The 22,654-nt window shown below is 43.6% G+C and overlaps 2 protein-coding genes across 5 annotated transcripts in view; both read left to right on the top strand.

The window, feature by feature from the left end:
- The window catches only part of thada (THADA armadillo repeat containing), a 96,414-nt gene extending 80,297 nt beyond the window's left edge, over positions 1-16,117 (top strand). For all 3 annotated transcript variants that reach the window (XM_020091983.2, XM_020091962.2, XM_020091973.2), the window contains exons 34-38: positions 1,874-1,934; positions 2,873-3,023; positions 3,193-3,315; positions 13,663-13,838; positions 15,527-16,117. In XM_020091983.2, coding sequence (XP_019947542.2) covers positions 1,874-1,934; positions 2,873-3,023; positions 3,193-3,315; positions 13,663-13,838; positions 15,527-15,847 — 832 coding nt within the window. In that variant the 3' untranslated portion in view covers positions 15,848-16,117. The remainder of the gene's footprint in view (positions 1-1,873; positions 1,935-2,872; positions 3,024-3,192; positions 3,316-13,662; positions 13,839-15,526) is intronic.
- Positions 16,118-18,673: 2,556 nt separating this feature from the next.
- zfp36l2 (zinc finger protein 36, C3H type-like 2) lies at positions 18,674-22,352 on the top strand. Of its 2 annotated transcripts, none has more exons than XM_020092004.2 (2): positions 18,674-19,025; positions 19,194-22,352. In XM_020092004.2, exons 1-2 carry the CDS (start codon positions 18,936-18,938, stop codon positions 20,397-20,399), a joined length of 1,296 nt encoding a protein of 431 aa, XP_019947563.1. In that variant the 5' UTR covers positions 18,674-18,935; the 3' UTR covers positions 20,400-22,352. The 2 variants fall into 2 exon arrangements, with proteins under 2 accessions (XP_019947563.1, XP_019947555.1); XM_020091996.2 differs by having other exon boundaries at positions 19,191-22,352.
- The last annotated feature ends 302 nt before the right edge of the window (positions 22,353-22,654 follow it).

Genomic DNA, 22,654 nt, shown 5'->3' with positions numbered 1-22,654 from the left:
AGTTCCTGAGTCACAGGCCGCTACCACAAACCAATTTGGCACTTAACGTTCAGTGTTTGTGTGTGCGTGCTCCTACTGTAAACCCTTTGACAGACACACACACCTTCCTTGACAAGCCAATGCTGTACTATTCTCACCCCGACAAGAGAATACAGACTTGAATGAGGATTGGATTACAAAGGCTTTTAGCCCTGTAAAGCCTTTTCCTGGCCACAATCTCTGGACCCAGGGATCCACTTTCCCTTTGGAGTGGTCCCAGGGTTATGATTAGAGCCAGGGAGGGATGAGATTGGGTTGCTGGCTGCCCTTGTCTGCCATGTGATTGAATCGCACTGGTGCTATTGTGATCCATAATGCAGTGGTGAGTACCAGCACACTTCTTTTGTGGATTGTAAGTCAATACAGTTGAGTGATATTTGTGTAGTTGACCACACTGGAGTGTTATGTTTGCCGGGGTACGGCTGCATGTTTCTGTCAGAAATTTCAATGGGGCCCGACCCAGAGCCCGACCCAGACCTGATAGGTATCCTGGTTAATGTCCCGACCTGATCCCAACACAGTTAATGTTAGCTGAACCACTGGGTAACTGTTAGTCTGTCATGTTTACCCTGATTGCTCATGTGTGGGCACCTTGTAAATGATCACTAAAAGGGATTGTTTTATACATCTTTTAATTATAGTCTGTAACACATCTCCAGCTTCTATCACAATTCAGAAATGATTCAAAAATATCCCGGATATGAATTCTACTATTTTGTGCATCTGGAGCCAGGAGCAACACAGCGGCGATTGAGGATGGAGCTGTGGTATCAAGATTCCACAGATACATGTTTGACCAATCGCGTGTCAGTCTCAGCTGTTAACCAGGATGTTTCACTTTGTTTTTATAGCTTCAAATAAATTATTACATCCAGACTGACTGGAGAAAAGGAAAAATGTAACATGCACCAGTGTGATATGAACTTCCTAAAAAGCAGAAACCATCTTTGAGAAAGTGTATCTGATGTGTACTTTTTAGTTCATTAGTTTTTAGTTTTGATCTATCCGGCAGCCAGACACCAGGGGGCGATCAAGAGACTTTAGCGTAACTTTGGGGAGCCTTCATATTGTCCATCTTTATATAGTCTTTGCTTTTAACACACACATTATGCATTGTCATCAGCAGGTCTTCACACAGACAGTAACATCCAACATTAACAGTAGTGATGCGCTGGTCGACTCACAACCAGCAGGTTAGACAGTTAGTCTTCTAGAAAATGGTTCAGGTTGCAGACGAGGCAGGTTGATAATGTGACAAAGCAGATTATGCGGTGAATAACTTCCAGAACCATTGTATGCAATACTAGTCCTGTGTTTACAGCACATCAACACTGGTGTTGGCCCTTATCACTATAAACTCTTTCCAAGTTGATGCATTCGTCCGTATCGACGTTAATGGCAGTTCTTTTTCATGCCGATGTTTGTTTACTTGAAGTTCTTTTTAGTTCTAAGTCTGTGGGTGTTAGAAACATCATCGATACGCCCACTCACTTGCGATGAATCCTCTGAACGTTTTCTTGCTGTATTCTCACATGACTCAGAGCAACTGACTCATATATTTGTGTTGTCACATAGAGACCCTCCGGATAAATCATAAACCAAAAATGACATCATAATCGCCAATGTAATGGATTGAAGAGTGAAGCTAAGAACCTTCAAGATCCAGTACATTGGCAATGTTCATAATTATACAAAATAATTAGAAAAAATAACTCCGCACCCTGTGGACTCTTATTTCAGTTAAGAAAACTTCCTCTCATCTGTGAAGGGCAGCGGAAATAAGCTGCTCAAGTTGAATATTTAGACAATGAACATGTTTGATTTTGTGTTTCAGTGTGGAGCTCCACTGTGCTGCCCTGACCCTGATGTCTCAACTGGTGAACTCTGACCCAAAGGTAAAGAATGATTAACATGTTTGCTTTAATCATTTCTGACCACCCACAGGGATCTGTTGATATTCCTATAGAGTTTAAACTGACTTGAAATGCACAAGAATGATGTGTCAGTTGTTACACGCAGCCAACAGCCCAACGTCGCTCCATTTTGGTTGTGGTTAGTAGCTTAGCATTCCGCTCGCTGCCCTCACTACAGGGCTGAAGAGTCATTACACAGTGAATAAAGATGAAACTGGAAGCAAATGAGGAGGGAACATAAGCTTTTATCACAACACACGTTTTACCTTTCAATCGTAAAACCACAAATCCACTAATAGCCCAACTAATTACATTGAATTGCAATAATTACTGAAACAGCCTTTATCAGTGTTTTTAGCTCCACCTGTGCTTCTACCACGATACGTCAAAAGTAGTTGTGAGAAAGGTCAGTGAGTCTTCCTCAAAACTATAAAAAAACTACTTTAAAGAATACTATCGGGGTGAAGAAAATTCTGCAAGATTTCATCAGAAATTGGATTCTTTGACAGAGAATTTGTGCTTTTTTAAATTTTGCTCAAAAAGGAAAGAGACATGCCCATGTTTCTGATAATGTTTCTGGGATTTTTTGGGACCTGCTTCCCCAATGTTTTTATTGTTCTGGGGCTATATCACTTTTTTTAGCCTCTAAAGACCATTGTTCAGTGAAGCTCAGCAGCAAGGAATGTAGTGCTGTAACTTCGAAGTTTGCCAAACAGGAAGTGATTCTATCAATGTTGTTGCCATGACAGAGGTTTGCACCCGTGAATGTCTGTCAAACCGATATGGTGTAGTAAAAATAATGAAATTGTAAAATGACCTAGCAGTGATTAGTGGAACCTAGATCAATACATTTAAATTCAATAGGGTTATGTTATTGTGATGAATCTATAAACAATGTCTGTTGTGATGTTGATTTCTAGGTTGCAAGTGCAATGTCTTGTTTTGCTCAGTGGGGGGCGCTCGTGTGCTCATGCTGCAGCGAAGAGCAGCCGGTGGAGGTGAAGCTGATGGCTGCCAAGGTGTTGGTCAACTGCACAGAAGCTCTGCTGACTAACCCTCATCTGCCACTGGGTGAGTCTCAAATGCGACAAAACACAACGTAACACATCGCAATGTCCTCTGGTGCAGTTAAGGTAGATGCTCTGATGTTAACAAGTCCAACCTCTGTTGCAAAATATAAGTGAACAGTCATTTTCCGAAAATACTTTTTGACTGAAAACTGTGCGTTTGTGTATTTCAGGTCTGTTCCCTACAGTTTCTCTGTGGAGGAGTCTGTTCACGTTGCTGCAAGATGAAGACCAGGAAGTCCGAGATTCAGCCTCTGATTTCATAGCTAATGTACCAGCATCTCTGCTCAGTAAAGGTACAGACACACACACACACACACACACACACACACACCCCCACACACACACACACACACACACACCATTAACAGGACCCTCACAGTTCTCTCCATCCTTCTCAGGGGACAGACAGCTGCCACCTCTCACGTGCCCCCCCACAAACAGCTACTTCCTGTCGTCACCACACTCACTTCCTGTATTTTGCTAGTTTTCCTCCCTGCACCACCCTTATTGTGTCTGTTGGAACTGATAGTATCTCATAACATAACACAAGATAGAAAAACATCTCCTCTAAAGTCTCTGCAGTCCCACATAGAGACGCTGTTTATGGATTGGAGGGCAGAGTCATGGGGGAAGACTCAACTCCAACTTGTTTCAGCTAAAGCCTGAAATGGCCTCGTTTTTTTTTTTATATGGTTGTGCGTGTTCATGTTCATGGTCATAGTATTACCAGTGTGACTGCCTGCATGTGTGTGTATTTATGTACATGAGGGCAGACAGCCTCAGATAAGCTGTCAGATTAAAATCTGATAAGAGCTCGGCAACATGACTAAGATAGAGAAGTTTTCTCTACAACAGGAAGAGAACACAATAGACATAATTACACACTGGGTGTGTGTGTGGGGGGGGACTGGCAATGGCAGGTCCTCAGAATGTCATCTTAAAATTTAAATGTGAGGACGTGTTAAGGTTGGAATAAGGCAAGTAAATGTTATGGTTAAGGTTTGAGCATGTCTAAGAAATGAGTCAATGCAAGGTCCTATGTGGGAGTGAGTGTGTGTGAGTGTGTGTGAGTGTGTGTAAGTGTGTGTAAGTAAAATGGAGTGGGCTATCCTCTTTTGTCCATATCCACTGTTCATTTGGAGATTACAGTGTTTCTCTGTGTGTAGGAGGCGTTGTGTGTGTGTGTTACTTACCGTAAACCCGCCTACATTTCCTCCTGGATGCACTCTGGGTAATGAGTGTGAGTGTTTTTCCCTATTCTTTTGTGTGACCGTTCACTCTGCGGCCAAGCCGCTCAAAAACCTACTCCAACTTCCAAACTGACCATGAAAATTGCACAGAATTCCTAGTTGTATTTCAACACGTGCCGTACACACTGCAGGAATGTGCGCACAACACAGGGTAAAATTGTCTTGTCTTGAATGAAATGAATGAGTTGGCCATAAAAGTTGAGTTCCTCATCTAAATGAAAAACAACAGAAAAACCCAAAAGAACTCACATCCAACTGACTGTAAAAGAAAAAGTCCTTCACTGGAAAAATCTTTCTACTTTTAAAACTTAAACTCAAGTGATGTTGTAAAATTAAAAACACTTTTTGGTTCTTGTTGAGCTGTGGAAAAGTTTAATGAAGTCATAATGTCTTTAAGAATACAGTTACTGCTGTCACCAGGAGAACAATTCTAGAGCTGCGTTCCACTGCAGTAACTTTTCCTAGGAACTTAGAAACTCTGCAGGAAATCTTAGTCCTTTTCCACCAAGGTGAAGCTGCTGCTAGGACTGGTTTGGTTCAACCTGCGAACCTTCTAAGAAAACCAGTTTTCTTTTCAGTGGGCCAGAAGCAGCACCACCTTTCTGATTTTCCAGCAACTTCGAACACAGCCTCATCCGACTGCAGCATCTCTTTTCAGTTTTATCCCAAAAAACGATTCAATCTTTTCTGCAGACTACACATGACACTAACTGTTTTTTTAATGTTCACAATGTTCTGCTTGGTCTTATTTGTCTCGTGAGTCATGATAATCTCGGCCCCAGCCCCTGATGTAAGCCGTTGTTGCTGCCAGAGTGGAACCAGTTTATTGGGCCACAGAAAACAGTTTTTTAATTCAACACAGGCTCCAAACTGGCCCTGGAATTTCCTTGTGCTTCCACCACAGGGACCAGAGTTTAAATGAAGTTCTGGGGAAATATTTTCACCTCCCAGATAGTTCCTGCTCTGGGTATAGTACTTAATGAAAGTAGAGGACCCTTTGGGGGTGGGGCTTGCAATGAGTCAATCAGCTGATTACTGTGATTCCACAAGGACTCTCTGAATCCACCGGGAAATTTCATTGTTTTTAATCAAACATTCTTGCTTTTTCTCAGCAGTCCCACAAAGTGTTCAGTGTAGCGGCACAATAACAAGGCCCTGGAACTGAAGCTAAATGGAATTCAGCCATCAATTGTTTGGTTGTTTTTTAACAAGTAAAACATTTGCTTTTCCTCCAGTGACATAATGACGTCACTGAAAAAGTTCTATTGACAATAAGAGGACACAGACGAGAGATTATTCAAACCTATCCTTCCTCTTCCTTTTTTGGACTTCTTCCCTTTTGAGTGTGACATAGAGATCAACTTGTTGTTGGGTGTATTTTATAACCTTTGGTAGAAACAGGGTATTGTTATTTCGTTTTTTTAGCTCAGCTGAACTTACTTTCAAATTTCAGACGTGTTTTCAAAAGCTCGGCTGTTACAGTGGTTAAGTTTTTGCTCACCATTGCAGCAACCCGGTGTGTGTCTCTCTTGTTCACATGTATAATATCTCTGGTCATTATTACCTTCTGGAGTGTCAGGGAAACCGAAATGGAGCAATGCAGCATGTTGTTAAACACCATAGTTATAGTGGGATGCTGTGCCAGTGGAAAATCAACTGTGTGTGTGTGTGTGTCTATGTATGTATGCAGGTCACTGTCTAAAGGCTAGTCAGCGAGTCTGCTGTGTGTGTGTGTGTGTGTGTGTGTGTGTGTGTGTGTGTGTGTGTGTGTGTGTGTGTGTGTGTGTGTTTTATGACCTGCCGTTGCAGAGTCAAGTATCGGAGGTGTTAGCCGCTTCAGATGGAGGCGACGACTCCTGGCCCTTTGATATGGAGGACAGCCAGAGATGTGAGAACAGAGACGGCTTCTGCAAAACACTCACAGACACAAACAGTCATGCAAAACAACCCTCCTCTTTTAGAAAGAAAATAAATATATAGAAATGTAAATCTTTAAACTCATTGTTGTGTTAATTATGTGATAATAGACATGCTGGACAGTACAGAGACATATTGATGGTGTGGTTCATGAACCCTTCACCATTAAAAGAATTGTTTGATGTCTTATCTGGCTCACAGCAAGAGGGAGGATAAATCTTCCTAAAATGTGAAATTACTCCTTCAAAAACAGTTGACAAAAGCTCTAAAATCAGTTTGAGCCCTTCAGTATATTAGTTTTTCTCCTACAGAGGTTTTAGTGTGTGTCCCTGGTAAAAATAAATCTGATAAAATGTTTTATTTCATTGATGAATTAGAGATAGACTCACCTTTCCTTTAATAAACTGCTTTGAAAAACTCTGTTTCACTTCAAATAGATGAATTTCCTTTTACTCTTACAGTTTTGTACTTATAATTTCGATGAGGTTTAATTCAAATAAACCTGTTTAATCAATGTGGGAGAGAATTCTGAGCACATTCACATCAGGTCAGTGAAGTCTCTTCTTCCCAGAGCCGTGAACCACAGTGGAGCCATTGTCCTGGACAGGAAGAGCAAATCTAATTTAACCCCATCCTGCCCTCCAACACCCCCGCACTCCCCCTCCAACCCCCCACCAGCATCACCACCACCACCAACGCCCCCCCTCTCAAATACCTCCAGAGTAATTGGGTCTGAAATCAAACTCCGCTCACCCTCACTGGACCTCCAGCACCGTGACAGAGTCGGGGCAGGAACAGAGGGATCACTTTATATATAGAGCACAGAGGGATTTGGATCGGACGACATGTGATAAGAAGGCAGTGATTAGAAATGTGGTTAGGGGAGACAAAAGTCAAAGGACGTTGAACTGCACTGTTATCCCCCACTGTCATTAAAAACAGAAGGAACTTTATTAAACAAATAAGCAAAATTTTACAAACATGACACTAAAGAGACGTTCTACTACATTCTACAGACCTGACGTTTAGAAAAGATTTGATATATACCTTTCAGGTGAAGTAAAGTGTTTAGGACTTTAAAAATTAACTTGATTTTATATATATATATATATATATGTGTAATCATTGATTATATGGAGTATGGAGGCCCGACATGCCTCTGACAATAACAACAAAATGATTACATTATTTCTAATTGACTATTGAATATTGAAGTTTGTTTATAGTGTAAAACAGGATTAACTGATAGCTGCTATTAATGGAACAGGAATTCACACACAACAGCCCCCCCCCCCTCACTTGTGTCTATACTGAAATATCAGCCCCCGCTTCTTTACTCCAAGCCATCATCACATTAACGCTCAAATATTCACCATGATCAACAAAAAAGAGACGTACTCATTCGGATATATAATGTCTGGTATTTAGAAAGTTAGATATATACCACGCACATCTCTGTGCGGAATATGAAGCTGTAGCCGGCCATTTGGTTAGCGTAGCTTAGCATAAAGAGTGTAAACGGGGTAACAAAACCAAAACTGTGAACAGAAAACTATTGTTTATAATTACAAAAAATTCAATAAGTGATCAAACTTAGATAACACTTGCATATGTGTGAGCGCACCCTGTGTTGAAAACTTTCCTTTTTTCTTTCCAGATTAAATGATTTACATCTTAGGTGTTTATTATATTTATATTTGAGTTGCTTGTCACTGAATTATGTTGTGTTCTGACAGAGCCAGGCTACCTGTTTCCTCTTGTTTCCAGTCTTTGTGCTAAGCTAACAAGCTGCCAGCAAAAGTGGAATCAGTTTTCTCATCTAACTCTCGACCAGAAAGCAAATAAGTTTATTTCGCAAATTGTTAAAAAGATTTAAATGATGCAAACAATACAAATAAATACGATCTCATGTCCTTCTGTCTGTTTATACTCAGAAGTAGCCTTCAGCTCTCTGAACTCACACATTATGCTGACGTGCCCATATTTTCCAGGGCGTCCTCATTGAACCGTTATCAGCTGGCTCGCCTGGAGTAACTTCCTTGGCTCACTGTAAAGCAAACAAATCCTGTGTCCTTCTTTCACCTGCTGCGATGAATGGAAGGCTATGACCTGACGAAGCTGAAAGACACTCACTAAACACACCACGACCTATTTTATATCACTCATTTACATGGATGTACAACTGAACGTTCTTGGTGCTGCTGGAGAGTTGATTTTCGGCTCTCAACTTTCCTGTTGGAAGAAATGAGCTGTTATTTCACCGTCCAGTGAAAACGCACAAACACAAGTGATGTTTTTTGCAGGTTTCACTCAAACGGCAGCGTGGGGGAATGAGATTTTAATGATTTGGTGTGAAACAAAATCACATGTCTCAGTAATGACTGGTGGCTGCAGGCTGTGCAGGCTGTGTTGAAGAAGTGTGTTTACAGTGTAAAGCAGCAGGTTGTGATACTTGACTGTGACTTGATTTGAAGATAACAGGAGTGCATATTGTCTCTGTGAAGCCATTTCTCAGTCCAGAATCGTTCATCCTGTGTTACTGCGAAACAAACGCAGTCAGACCCAGATCTCATTGTAGCTTCAGCTCAGAAGTGGTAGTATTTATGTAACAGCAGCTTTCACAATCAAAAGATTCACAGACAGAAAAATTATCACCAACAGCATCGATACCGCTGCTCATTCCCCTGATCACTACTGCACAAGTTGTCAGCGTCTGCATCCTGGGATATTTTGACTTAATATCGGGAAAGTGGTCGGACTTGGAGACATGTCGTCTATCTTTATAAACATGTTGGGGACAAAAAAGACACAAACAGCTGCTTCCTTGTGCTTTAACATGTCATTCATGCCAGCTATGTGGATGTTTAATGAATATTCAACAAAATACATAAACACAGCATTAAAATGTGAGTTTACTTTTTTGTAAAGATTTAATAACTGCTCCAACAAAGGCCCTGGCCTTTGTGCTTCTTTCTTCTGTTGAATAACCTGTTTTGCACAGAAGTCATAGTGAATAAAAAAAAACAAAAGACCAATGGGAAATAATTAATTTGACCCATATTGAGGACTAAAAGTCAGGAATTCTCAACCTCTGCTGTCTCAACCAGTTAAACCAGCAGTGTTGTTTATTCCATATCTGAAAAGGTATTACAATTCTATTATCAGTAAATCATCTTTCATTAGTCACTCACAGTGAATCTGGCCGTGTTTTCATGACAGAGACAGACAGGAGACTCAGACCACATGTACCAACATATTCTCAGAGCAGGTTTTATGGTAATGCTCACCATTCACTTAGTTTAGTACTCATAGTCATCTTATTGTTTCTCGCTGATGTTGTTGTAGAGGAAGTCAGGGCTGTAAAGTGTCTGTTTTCATTTCACACCTCTCTCTATCTCACACCCGGACTTCCTTTTGTCTCGGCTCCACTGTCGAGCTTGTCGAACCTATGCTCTGTGTGTGTGTCTGTGTTGGAAAGGACTGATTTGAGCTTGTGTGAAGATTTATGTTGTGGGTCTTTCCCTCTTGTTGGGTGAAAGTCTCGTCTTTGTCGTTGTTCTGTATCCTAGAGGCTTTTCTTCAGACTATTCAGACAAGGATAGTTTGTATGTATGAGTTGGATAAAATACATTTTAGAAGCACCAATACCCAGCCCCCCTCTTCATCTGATTACAGATTAAACCCTGGACATGCAGATCTCTGTGGGCCCCTCATTTGACAGACCGTCTTTGTCCAGGCTGTATAGAATAAAGACGTGACTGTGGGACAGGGCAGGTGTAGCTGAGAGACCCATACGGTGGTCCGTCGGCAGTTTACAGCCCCAGGTGGGACGGGTGCCCCCTTACCCCCTGCTTAACAGTCAGTTGGAGGGGGGGCGGGAGATAGGGGGAGAGCTTCAAACCCAAATCCTTTAGATGTGGGTGGCTGAGCAGAGGAATTAACTCCCTCTACAGTGAACATGATGACACCAGTAACGGGAAGACTGCGGGGGCGGGAAGTGCTTGGGATTTCTCTCATGTTACTGTCCTGACAGCCTGACACCCCCACTGACATCCCTCTGTATAGACAGACAGACAGACAGAGAGAGAGAGAGAACTTGATTAAAACCAAAGGGAAATTGCAGGATGGCAGCAGCCACTTCTCAACTTTAAAAAGGCAAACCCACAATAACCTCCAATAAATCACCAAACAATGAGGAAATAACATGCGATGCAAATAAGAAAAGAGTCATGTAAATAATACAAAATTAGAGGCTATAAGAAAATACCTAAAGCTATACATGTGCAATGGTGGTAATATAATACAGAGAGCAAACCTTGAAAGGTCTCATCATGCAGATACATGTAACAGATATGAGGCAATATCCAGGTGAGCAGTAAACTATCTCCTCATCCAACACACAGGAGAATCATTGTGCAGCGTGACGGCAGCTGACAGCCAAGACTTCCTGTAGCCTTCTTTGTCGAAGCTGAAGACGAGAAGAGCTGATACACAGAGGGATGGAATCGGAATTGTTTTTATGAGGTCATTTTCTTCTTGTGTGCAGTTTAACCCTCTTCAAATGTAAATGTAAGCACACTTCCTGAAAAGGTACACATGTTGGTGTTAACATGTAGCTGAAAGCACTGCTGAGCCTACAGCATCAAACACCCTGCTAACTTGCCTGCAGACTCTTTATTTTGTGGTTTTTCTGTCCACATAAGAGGTGGCTGTGTCACATTGGGCCGCTTTCATTTCGTCATGTACACTTCCTCAATAAAGGTGATAGTGTGGGCCTGGTGAAGGGCTCGTTGTGCTTCAAGATGCAGATTTACATATAAAGCACTTTATAAATATGTAGTTTCCACCGTCTTGAACAAGGCAACTTAAGATCTTAGTTCAGTAAAAGTAAAAACTCTTCAGAATGGTTCAACTGTTTTTCTGTTTCCTCAAGTGGCACAGGGTTAAGTTTTTCCCTCACGCTCCTGCCCTGCCCAGCTCAAATGAGTGCCAGTGGATGGAGAGCGTGCCAGGGGATGCCAACTGCACAACCCACACACACACACACACACACACACACACACACACACACACACACAGCCTCACCCCATCATTCTCAAACACATTCACTCACCAACTGGCAGTGATATTGTCATACAGAGACATGGTTGTTCAAAATTAACACTCAATGCAACATAGGACCACATTCACACACACACACACACACACACACACACACACACACACACACACACACACACACACACACACACACACACTCATATGCTTAACACCAGGAACAGCGTGAAAGACAATCCCCTTGAGAAACTGAGCATTTTGCACCGACAGCTCGAGGAGGGAAATCGCGTTAAGCAACGTGTAAAACCTCTAGAAAAGTAGATAAATTGAATGCAGCTAAAATTTCCTATTCAGGAGGGGGAGGTAGGATTCTGTAAAGGCTTGACATCAGAGGCAGGGCCGTCCCAGAGAGAGGCGGCTTCTTGGTGAAGAAAGGAATTTGTCACTCAAGCTCCTAAACTCTTAAATCTCCTCTAATACGGTACAATCAACAGCCTCTAGTGTTCACAGACCAGGTTTCCCTCTCCGCTCAGACGTCGGGCTCGGCTCTGATTTTACGCCTCCTCTCTGAAGACGAAAAACAATCTGGGTTCCCAACCCTATTTGTGTGTGTGTGTTTTACACTGTATGTGTGCTGATGGGGTCTTTATACAGTACCTCCACCCTCCCTCCCTCCCTCCCTCCCTCCTCTCTTCCCATGGTGGTAGTGTTTTGGCTAGTGGCTCTCAAAGCCTTTTGAAGTTTCTGGTGTTATCTGGGTGTCAGCTGTGGTGAGGATGGTAAAGGTGGGAGAACATCTCTCTCTCGCTCTCTCACACACACCTCTGTCAGATAGTTGCTGTGTGGACAACTGGTGATGAAGTTGAACGTTATGCACCCCTTTGAAGTGTGTGTCTGCTACTCACACTTCTGCAACACAAACACTGAGTGTGCTTGTGTGTGCGTGGTCACAGTATGACAACAGCAAATGACAACTAAAAACAGCTTTTATTTTTGCGCACAAGTCAAAAAATGAATTCCATGTGAGCATCACATTGACACAGTCCATCCATCCATTTATTGACACGTAAACAGGAAGTGAAGCGAAACGTTTGCTCATGTGTGTGCATGTGCACATTGGTGCAACGTGCAGAATATTTTGGATGCGCTCACACACACCCTGATGGTGGCTGCTTATGTAAATTATAGTTTTGTTTCCCAGAAGGTCGTCCAAGCCCAGAGAAGACACACATGCGCACACATTCACAAGTTTGGAACACACCGTCAGCTCTGCATCATTCAAACATCGCTACGTCACAAGCACCAACGGATACATGCCCAGGGTTTTTGAGAGAAATCAGTTGACGGCAGAAAAGTGGGGATTATGTTTCTGTGCAGGTGTAATCAGATCTCTCCTGCTGTATTTATGAATCAGACCTGGTGTTTTTATTTCACATTTGATAATCCTACAGACTACTCCGTTTGTTCCCTGTTTTTGGACTTGTGGCAGAGTGACATGCATGCACACACATTTTCCTTTAGCGTGCAAATCCTTTTGAAATTTACAAATAGTGCACTGTTCAGCTGTGGAAACTTGAGTTATTTAGAATTATTTATTTCAGTTTGAGTTTTGGTCAGACTTTGGATTTAATTATTTTGAATAGAGGGACACACCAGTACAAGTAATGGTTTTTCCTTTCATGCCACCGCATCACATGATACTCCATGGGCACGGACTATGTCATTCACATATGCACTGCTGTAGGAGCCCATTGAGAAATCTGTGGACAGTGTATACAGCTGAGTAATTTGCTTTTTCTTCCAAAAAGGTAACCTCTGTCACCAGATTCTTTAAATCCCGTAGTCTGATTCCTTTACATGGCTATGATTTTTAAAACATAAGGTTATTGGACAGACAGAAATTCAAACCCGCAGACTCACATTCCTCCCTCATGGTTTGGCATTAACTCCACTATTATTTTTTTGTGACCAGAAACCATTATAATCACCAAGTAATGAACGCTAATAGCCCACAAATGAAAAAGGAAACCTGGAGCTGAGCTAAAATAAGCTGAACACAAAGCACGGACAGAAGACTACATCAGTTTCTCTATTTGTGTCTAACATTGAGCATAAATTAGACCGAACCTGTTTTAACAGGTTAATAATGCTAATAGCCGAACAAGGTCAACCCATCTGACCTGACACTTGATGTTAGATTTGAAAAAATAAAAGCATAACATTGGATTAAATGGCCAAATAATAACAGCTTACAATGCATATTATCCACTTGTTCCACCCATGATTTATGATCTTTCAACTTGTTTATTGTTCATTCATATTCTGGTTGGGTTCATTTTGAATTACTGTGTCTGTGAGTCTCGAGTGTAAAACCGTGTTCAGACTCAATAAACGTGTCGTCTCGTCTGTCCTCAGATATGGCGGGTGTGTCAGTGTGTCCTCCTGTTGCTCTGGACACGGGCATGGGGCTCCTGTGTCGGCTCTTTGAGCTTTGGGGGCAGGTTCCCGCTGGTGTCCTCGCATTGACAGAGTGGCTGCTGGGAGACAAAGACGACAACGACAAGGCAGTTTCAGATGATGCTTCCTCTCTGGTGAGTATCACTCAGAGGTCACGCAGGAGCAGATCAAATATTGACAATTTCCAAAGTTTTACAAGAACAACACTGTACCAAGATATTTTTGAGACAGTAGACGACATGTACCAAAAATCTTTTCACTTGCAATCATCACTTTTATTTTCTGTCACAGTCCAAACTGTGAGGACAGAATAAACAGGAAACTGGTCCTTGAGAATGAATCAGCTTCATCGATACTGACGCTGCTTCTTAGGGCACTTCAAGCAACAGTTGAGCTCGGGTTTAAGAATCTAGTTCGGAAAAACAATATCATCATCTTTGAGTTTTATGATAGAACACTGGTTAACGCTAAATTAAGAGTGTGATTCAAGTTGATTTAACACTGTGTTTGTAAAGTGTGGAAACTCAGGAACCAACAGAACAATATATTTTTTATTGTCGCTCTTGTTTTACTCACAGTAGCAGACAAAATATCTGGGCATTTTATAGCCACCAAGGTTTCTGCTCTCTGACCACTGTGTTTATTTTCTTGTTTTGTTTTGGTGCCTGTTTAATTGTTGGGTTCTTTTTACTCAAGACTCGAGTTAAACAGTTGATTTTAAGACGCAGCTTTGAGCAAGTAACTGTAAACTACTGCTTCTTGTGGCTGATTGTCCAAATACCCCGAGCTGTAGAGTTGTTCTTCTTAAAGCTGCGCTACTTTCTGTTGTTTAATTAACTGTGGTCAAATGACAATGTGGAATTTGGGCAGTGTCGCTCATAGTGATGAACCCACTGAGAGGTTTCACCTAATTTTGCAGTTCCACTCAGTTTTATAGACCAATTTTACAACTTTGAGCTCACTGGTTTGGTTTTTCCAACTCACGATTGATCTGTTTTCACTGCTTTCATCTGTGCTGTTGATTCAGAGAAGAAAAAAATGATTGAATGCAGCTTGCCCAGTAGCATATTTAGTTATTAGCTGGTGACGAACAAAGCGGAGCATATAAGAGCTGACTAGTCTGGTGTTCCCTCAGGAGTTAGTGGTAACAGCTAAAAGGAGAGTAAATATTACTTGATTAAATTAGTTTGTTACTAAGAACATGACTGAAAATTAAAAGTAATGTTGCCTTGTATTTGGCCAAAAAGGGACAATATGTCAGTTGTATGTTTATAACATAGACTGTATGTAAAGATGGACGACACGTCTCCCCTTCCACACACTATCCAGAAATGAAGCTAAAATACTTAAGATTCAAACACTACCATCTTGTGCATTTTGGAGCCAGAGTCTCCGATGTAGCTCTCAAGGGATGGAGCCATGACAGCAAGGTCTCACTGACACACACTGTTGACCAATTCCGAGTCGATCTCAGCTGTCAATCACAACACATCACCCTGTTTTCATAATCAGATAACTAAATAACAGTGAGAAGAACTACCCAAAATGACAGAAACCATCTTTGAGAGAAATGTATTTTGACGTGTTCTTTGACTGCTTAATTCGGCCCATCCACTAACATGGAGGAGGCAGGATTTATGACCCATACTGCAGCCAGCCACCAGGCGGCGATAGAGAGTCTTTGGCTTTCCTTTTGGCAGTCATTTCGTCCATTTTTTTATTCAGTCAATGGTATACAACTCTTTCCACTGCCCTCTAGTGGCCGGAAAAACTACCATCCTTAACTTGCACTCTAGTAAACTGACGTTTTGCTAATGACCAGGATGAGGAGGACTTCCTGTTTGAGAAGGGGGATCTGAACCTGTGGGCCGAGCCTGTCCAGTGGGTGAAGCTGCTTCACAGAAACCTCACCTCCCTCATCCCGACCTTGAAGGGGATCCAGCACCCAGGAGCAGTAATCCTGGATCAAGCCCAGCTCCACACTCTGTCCGCCCAGGCTCAAACCAAGGCCCTCAGCTCCCAGCAGGCCCTGGAATCCCTCCCCGTCCTGCCCCAGTTCTCTTGCAGTGCGGAGCATACCCGGCTGACCCTGTGGCACCAGAGGGCCACACTGGCTCTGGATGTGCTGGAGAGGCTGAAGTAGACCAATGAGCATGGTGCATCTCTAATACCACCAGTTCAAGGGATTTGCCTGTGAGTCATAATTACGAATATTTCCCAAAAAATGTTTTTTCAGATAAATGAACCTCAGTAGACCAACACACAAGACCACAGACCGGCTTTGTAGTCTTTTTTAACTCTGTACTTGTCTCTTACTTTGTCTTACAAATGTTGCCTTCACTGTTCATCAGATTACATTTTTATGGTCACTGTTCCTTGATATCTCTTAAATAAATAAATATGTCACAAACTACTACATGATTTCAATGCTCCATTTTTCAGGAAAGACAACGCTGTACGTCTCAATTCTTTAATAACTCTGTAACGAAGCAGGGAAAGAGAATAAATAGTCAATATTAATATGATGTGACTACATGTGGGAACGTTTGGCAGTTGTGAAGCCATAACAATAATTCAGCACAAGCTTGTACACAACACTTGATGCACTGTTCTCTTATCAGCAGGAATGTGTCACACGACAGTATTGAGTATTCAGTATTGAGTATCCAGTATTGAGTAAACGAACCATTCTGCTTTCTACTACCAGGGATTTAAAGTTTGGAACAAAACAACTGCGCCTAAAGCTTCAAGCACCAACTTCAATGGCGTGATTGTGCAGCGAGTCGAGCTTTATGGCCAAAGCATGGGATTGTGAAAGCAAGTGTTTGCGCTGACACGTCACCAAAAGTTGTATTTCAGTGTACGCTTCGACTTCTACTGTATGTTTATACGAGGTGCTTTTCCTGTGATATTTAATTTACTGCAGGATTTCTCCCATTGGACTGTGTTTTTATTCTTCCCTCTAGTTTTCCTGGTTATGTAATTAGGAGGACGGCACAATGGACCACTGTCCTGTGTGTGTTAGTGTGCATGATGTGTGCTAGTGTGTGTGCGGGGTTTCGTGCTGCCTGCTCATACAGCTGGACCCTGCTCTCTCCCTGGTAGCCATGTTCCCTGTTACAGTAAAACTGACGTAATGTTTTGGAGCAGCTCGACATCCCCCAATAAAAACAGAGCCGTGTGATGGGAGAGAGCGGTTTTGGACGAGGACATGTTCAAGGGATTTCTCAGGAGCCTCGCTGTGTCTGTCCTTCACATTAAACTATTTATCACATCTTGCAAACGCGCAAATAGTCCTGGGACAGCCCTCAGCCTAATTTTAGGGTTGGTAGTAGTAGATTCCAACCTCTTATGTCACTTGTTTTTCGCCTGTTGCTATTTTCCTTTTTTTTTTTAACCTCCCTCTCTCCTTCTCCGACCAAACCATTCAGCACTTAAGAGAATATTGAATCATGTCGCAGAAAGAAAAATCATTTTTCAACCAATCTTTCAATTACGATCCTGTATGGAAAAGACTTAATGGTTACCAGTGTCGTAGAAACCTGCAATTTCTGGTGATATGTGTCACACAACGTTTTTTTTACACCCTCCGCACCAAAATATCAGCCTTTGGGAGTTCTGATGTCGAGTCTCGCTCTCTGCTGCCAGCTCTGCAATCTTTTCACTGCTGCTTTCCAAACTCCGAGAGTAAGAGCTGGAGTAGTTTGACATTTTCGTGTGGACGTTGTTGCCATCCTGGGAAGGTTGCACCATGCTGAGACAGGGGGCAGCTTAGTGCACCCACACTGCACTCTCTGACTTTACAACAAGGTGGGGGGGAGAAAATAAGGAAACATGTTTCTGCAGTAATAACTAAAACACAACTTTTCCCCAGGAATGAATAAACATGACATTACTGCAGCCAGTTTGTCCTGAATGTGCCTTTAAATCCTGCTCCGGCTCTGCTCAGCAGATGGCGCCCCATTCCTCTCACAGTCACTTCTCTCTCTGCTCTCATGGGGGCAGTGTTAACCTGCGGAAACAAGAGGAAACCCACATTCCTGCAGTCTGGGCCCTGGCTCTGACACTGGGAAAAACAAGGGCAGAGAGAAGCTGAGAGTGCTCAGGGGGGAAAAAAATGAACCAAAGCAAATCTCACTTTGTGTTTCTAATGACTCAACGTGTTGTGCTTTTTAAAAAAATGGGGACACATTTCTGATGTGAGGATTTGGAGGAAGTTTAGTTGTAGCTCAGGTTTGAGACCGTGCTGAAGTGGGTCATATGAGCACAGTGGGCATTAACTCGTCTGTTTTTCCATGTGTAGTAGACTGGAATAGGCGGCGTGTTGCACTGTGGAAGTTGGATTATGCAACGGGCGGATTCTAAAAATTGTGCTGCACTCTGCCTGGACTCCTCTCCGCTCATAGTTGCGGTCTCAGCCCCATCCAAAGGGAGAGAGGGATGAAGAGGGAGGGAGAGTTTCCTTCCATTACAAATACATGTGTCAGCTTCCAAGTGTGGTGCTCCAGGGGCCAGAGGATTTGTTGTTGGTGGTTCAAAAACCCAGACTCGTTGCTGCATGGGTGAAGGAGCCTTGGAGCAAGGCACCTCCTCACCTCAGCTTCAGATGGTGGCCCAGATGTGCACTATAAACTGGCTCCTCGCATTGTTTCTCTGCAAGATACGTAACCTCCCTCCTCCCCAAAAAATAACATCCACAAAAATTGGTTGTGTGATTAAAAAGAAAAAAAGTTTTGGAGGGGTGTGAGGAGGAGGAGGAGGAGGAGGAGGAGGAGAGGGGCAGCTGGGGTTAGATTTCAAGGCGTGGTAATGAAGAATAGGCGGCCAACCGGTGAATGGAAGTTTTTTTTCTCAGAGAGGAGGAGATGGAGGCGGCTCCTCGCAACAAAAAAAACTTTGCGCCGACTTCTCTTCGCCCCTCCCTGAGGTGCGCCAAGCGTTTATATTGACGCAGAGGAGGCGAGTGCGCACAGTGAAGCTGTCTGGTTCTGCGCTTCCTGAGGGGGAGGACAAATTTAAAAACACCTACAACTCCAACAGTACCGAACTATTCCCCTCTCCACTCTTTTTCTTCTGCTACGGACTTTTTTTTCCAGAGGAGGGAGAAGCGAGAAAAACTGAACGCTATCAACCTTTTCAAGCAACTTTTCAAAACAAACTTTTCCACAACCAAAAACCAGTCGTGGCACAAACTACCGCTCGTCGCATTCAGGGATCCTGCTCGGTCCTCCATGAAAGAGGGAGTGCGACTGCAAACTTGGGGAAACGAGATGTCTGCCACCGTGTTGTCAGCTTTCTACGACATGGACATGCTGTACAAGGTAAATATCAGTCTGCACCAGTGTGTTGTAGCTGTGCGCTCCTGGTGAGGCAGCGTGCGTCAGCGTGTGAAGGAGTTCAGCTGCAACAAGTTGGGAAACGCTGTTAAACGCGCCATGTGGTGCACTGATCTGAGATTTGTGTCTGACCCGTGTGTTTTCCCCCAGCAGCAGGATAAGGGCATGAACATGAACGCCCTCCACATAAACAGCATGCTGGACAAGAAGGCGGTGGGCGCCCCGGTCACGACTCCGGGCTCCGGCAGCCCCTTCGCGCCGAGCTTTTTCCGCAGAAATTCGACCAGCAACGTGGAGGCGATGAACAACGGAAACAAGTACAACATGGGCTCCGGCTACGGCAGCCTGAAGGAGAACATGCCGAGCGGCGGCAACAGCAGCAGCGCGACGGCCCTCATGAACAAGGAGAACAAGTTCCGCGACCGAGCCTACAGCGAGAACGGGGAGCGCGGCGTCCTGCAGCAGAAGCCCGGGTCCCAGATCAACTCCACCCGCTACAAGACCGAGCTGTGCCGGCCCTTCGAGGAGAACGGGTCGTGCAAGTATGGGGAGAAATGTCAGTTCGCTCACGGCTACCACGAGTTGAGGAGCTTGTCCCGCCACCCTAAGTACAAAACGGAGCCGTGCCGCACCTTCCACACCATCGGCTTCTGCCCGTACGGCCCCCGGTGTCACTTTATCCACAACGCCGACGAGCGCCGGCCCGCTCCGGTCGCCAACGCCAACATGCAGACGGGGGAGCCCCGGTCGGCCCGCGATCTGTGCGGCTACGGCCAGAGGGACGTCCTGCCGCCGCAGCAGCTCGGCTACACCCAGAGGGACAGACCAAAGCTTCACCACAGCCTCAGCTTCTCCGGCTTCTCCACCCACCACGGACTCGAGTCCCCCCTGCTCGACAGCCCCACGTCCCGGACCCCGCCGCCGCCCACCACCGCCTCCTCCTGCGCCTCTAGCTTCTACGACGAGGTGCTGTCCCCCAACTCCATGTCCTGCATCAACAGTGCCTTCTCCTTCCCCGGGCAGGACCTAAAAGCCTTACTGGCCCCGCTGGCTGTGCACACCCCCGGCGGCTACGCCAACAACCACTCCACCGGTGCCTACTACGGGAACATGCAGAGCAGCGTGTGCCCGCCCTCCCCTCCGACCTACAACATGAGCCACTTGCAGGCGCTGCGCCGCCTCAGCGAGTCGCCGGTGTTCGAGCCTCCTCCCAGCCCGCCAGATTCGCTCTCTGACCGGGAGAGCTATGCGAGCGGGTCCCTCAGCTCTTCCGGGAGCCTCAGCGGCTCCGAGTCACCGAGTCTGGACGCGGGGAGACGGTTGCCAATCTTCAGCAGGCTGTCGATTTCAGATGACTGAACCATGTTTTGTTTCTCAAACGGATTGTATGGACGGGTCAGAGGGGGGGGAGGAGGTGGAGGGTGAGGTAGACTGTCCTTCAAGCAGGGGATCCCAGTTGAGAGCCCCCCCCCCCCTCACTCACCCCCTTTTTTCAGCATCATCCACCCTGCTGAAGTGCCTTTGAGCAAGACATTGAGTCCCTGGCAGCTCCAGGGGTGCTGACCCTGCTCTGACCTCCCTGGTGGGGGGCAAGAGAAGCGTCTCACCCACAGGGATCAATAAAGCTTCATCCAGTTTAAAGTGTCCTTGACGAGGCATTAGTGTAGTCTTGTTTTCCTCTATGTAATATAGCTGTATTAAAACTTAGATAGCAAACAGAAGGCATTCCATCAGTGCCTTGCCCAAGGGCTCATGGCAGCCCCCTCTCCCTTTTTGCTCTATCAGGCAAGCCACACTTTTCCTGGGATTAGATGTGTGTGTAACATGACTTGACAAGAAGAAGAGACTAAGCGGTTTCAGATTTCCTCCATCCTGCCAAGAATATGCCTTGACTCAAAGTAACACTTTTTTTTTTTTTTTTTTTTTTATCAAAGTGTGTGTCCTTTTTTTTTCTTTCTTCTTCTCTTCCTCTCTGAAAGCTTCAACTTCCATTCCAGACCTGTCTTCTCCCAGCGCCACCCAGTGGTTCGTTTGGTTAGTCTAGTTTGTTGCTTGGTTAAAAAGCACTCTTGAGTTGGGTTTGTTTGGGGAAATCACTGCTGATGGTTGAATATATATTTTTTTAGCTGTTTTTGAGTGATTTGCATAGCGGTGCATAACTGGCTATGGACTATTTAACTTATTTATTATCTTGTGAAAAAAAGTATAGGCTACATTGGTAATTTGTGTCCATACTGTATTTATCAAGTATGATGAAGCAATAGATCTATATTCTTTTATGTTTAAATTATGATCGCCATTATTAATCTGCATAAAGTGGAGTGTATGTTCTTTTCACAGTAATATATATATTTTGTTTTTTTTTCTCCTTTTTTGTAACTTCACTTGGTTATTTTTATTGTAAATGAGTAAAAAAAATCTTAATTTAAGAGAACGTATGTGATATTTATTTCATTAATTTTGTTTCCTTGTTTACGTTTATTAAAAAAAGTTTGCGTGATTGCTGTTTGCTCTTGAGGTTGTGTGTCAGTGCTGTAGAAGGCTTTTTTTTTTTGGGATCCCTATTTAGATGTATCTGTAGAATGTATAAACAATGTGGTTGTACAGACCGTCCAAACCTTACTTCTTTTCTTGATCTAGATCAGGCTTCAGTGACAAAGAACCCAAGTCAATAAATTAACCAAAAAGTATTTTTTTTTCTTTTTTAAATTTTGTTTTCTCTCTGTTTGCACGAGGTCACACTGTGATTCCAGCCACGTGCTAAAGAATGTAGCAATCCCTTGTGCCCCAGTATTATTGTGTAGTGCCTAAGGGGTTCACCATCTTGACATGCCTTAAAATTAACCAAATAAAGTATTTTTCCTACATGGCATCTTTTTATACACAGGTTGAACTGAATGTAGTGTTGGATTCTGAACTTTTTTTTTAAGGTTGTTACCACTCAGACACTCTGATAAACAACCGTAACTTCTCTCTAAATCCCCATTCCTCTTGTTTTGATTTCCTTTTTCTCTTGTTTTTTCTTTTTTTGATATTGAAATCTAGTCTGAGTCTTGAGTTTGCTGGAGAGGGAAGTGGATAAACACGTTTGGTTTGTACATAGTAGGTACAGGGGGATGCGCACTATGTACTTTTGACTACTTTATCAGAAGTAAAGCTTTTTGAATGTAACAAAAAAAACGGACAAAAAGACAACGAGAGTTGTAATATTTTTTGGGGAGTCAGTTCACTACAAATTGAGTGTGAGACTGTTAACTTTGTACTGTACATTTTTTTTGTAGTTCTCCCAATAAAAATCATTTTTTGAAAAAGCTGCGGACTGTCGAGCCGTGATTTCTGTTTACCCTCAGAGTGAACATTCAACAGGTGTGACACGGCGATCGAAAGCGTGAACTGATGTTCAGGAGTGTGACACTTGTGCTTCTCATGTTGCTCACTTGAATGTATCAGATGTCTCATGACTATAGTCTTCTCCCTCCAGTAGAAAAAGCCGTGGGGCAGACAGGAGGGTGGGGGAGTGTGTGTCCTTGGTACTGCAGAGCCTTTGCTGCCCTGTGACACTATTTGTCCTGGAACCCCCGGGGGTGTTCTTGAGCAGCAGTATTGGCCCATTG

The sequence above is a fragment of the Paralichthys olivaceus genome, chromosome 14 (genome assembly GCF_024713975.1).
Source record: "Paralichthys olivaceus isolate ysfri-2021 chromosome 14, ASM2471397v2, whole genome shotgun sequence".
In the NCBI taxonomy this organism is placed as follows: Eukaryota; Metazoa; Chordata; class Actinopteri; order Pleuronectiformes; family Paralichthyidae; genus Paralichthys; species Paralichthys olivaceus.
Note: the sequence above shows the minus strand (reverse complement) of the source record. Positions and strands in the feature narration are given on the sequence as shown.

What these genes read in the sequence shown, in the direction of transcription:
- zfp36l2 (XM_020091996.2), top strand. Translation starts at nt 18,936, where the DNA reads ATGAAAGAGGGAGTGCGACTGCAAACTTGGGGAAACGAGATGTCTGCC. An exon ending in ACATGGACATGCTGTACAAG is followed by an intron (nt 19,026 to 19,190) that starts GTAAATATCAGT and finishes GTTTTCCCCCAG; the next exon opens with CAGCAGGATAAGGGCATGAA.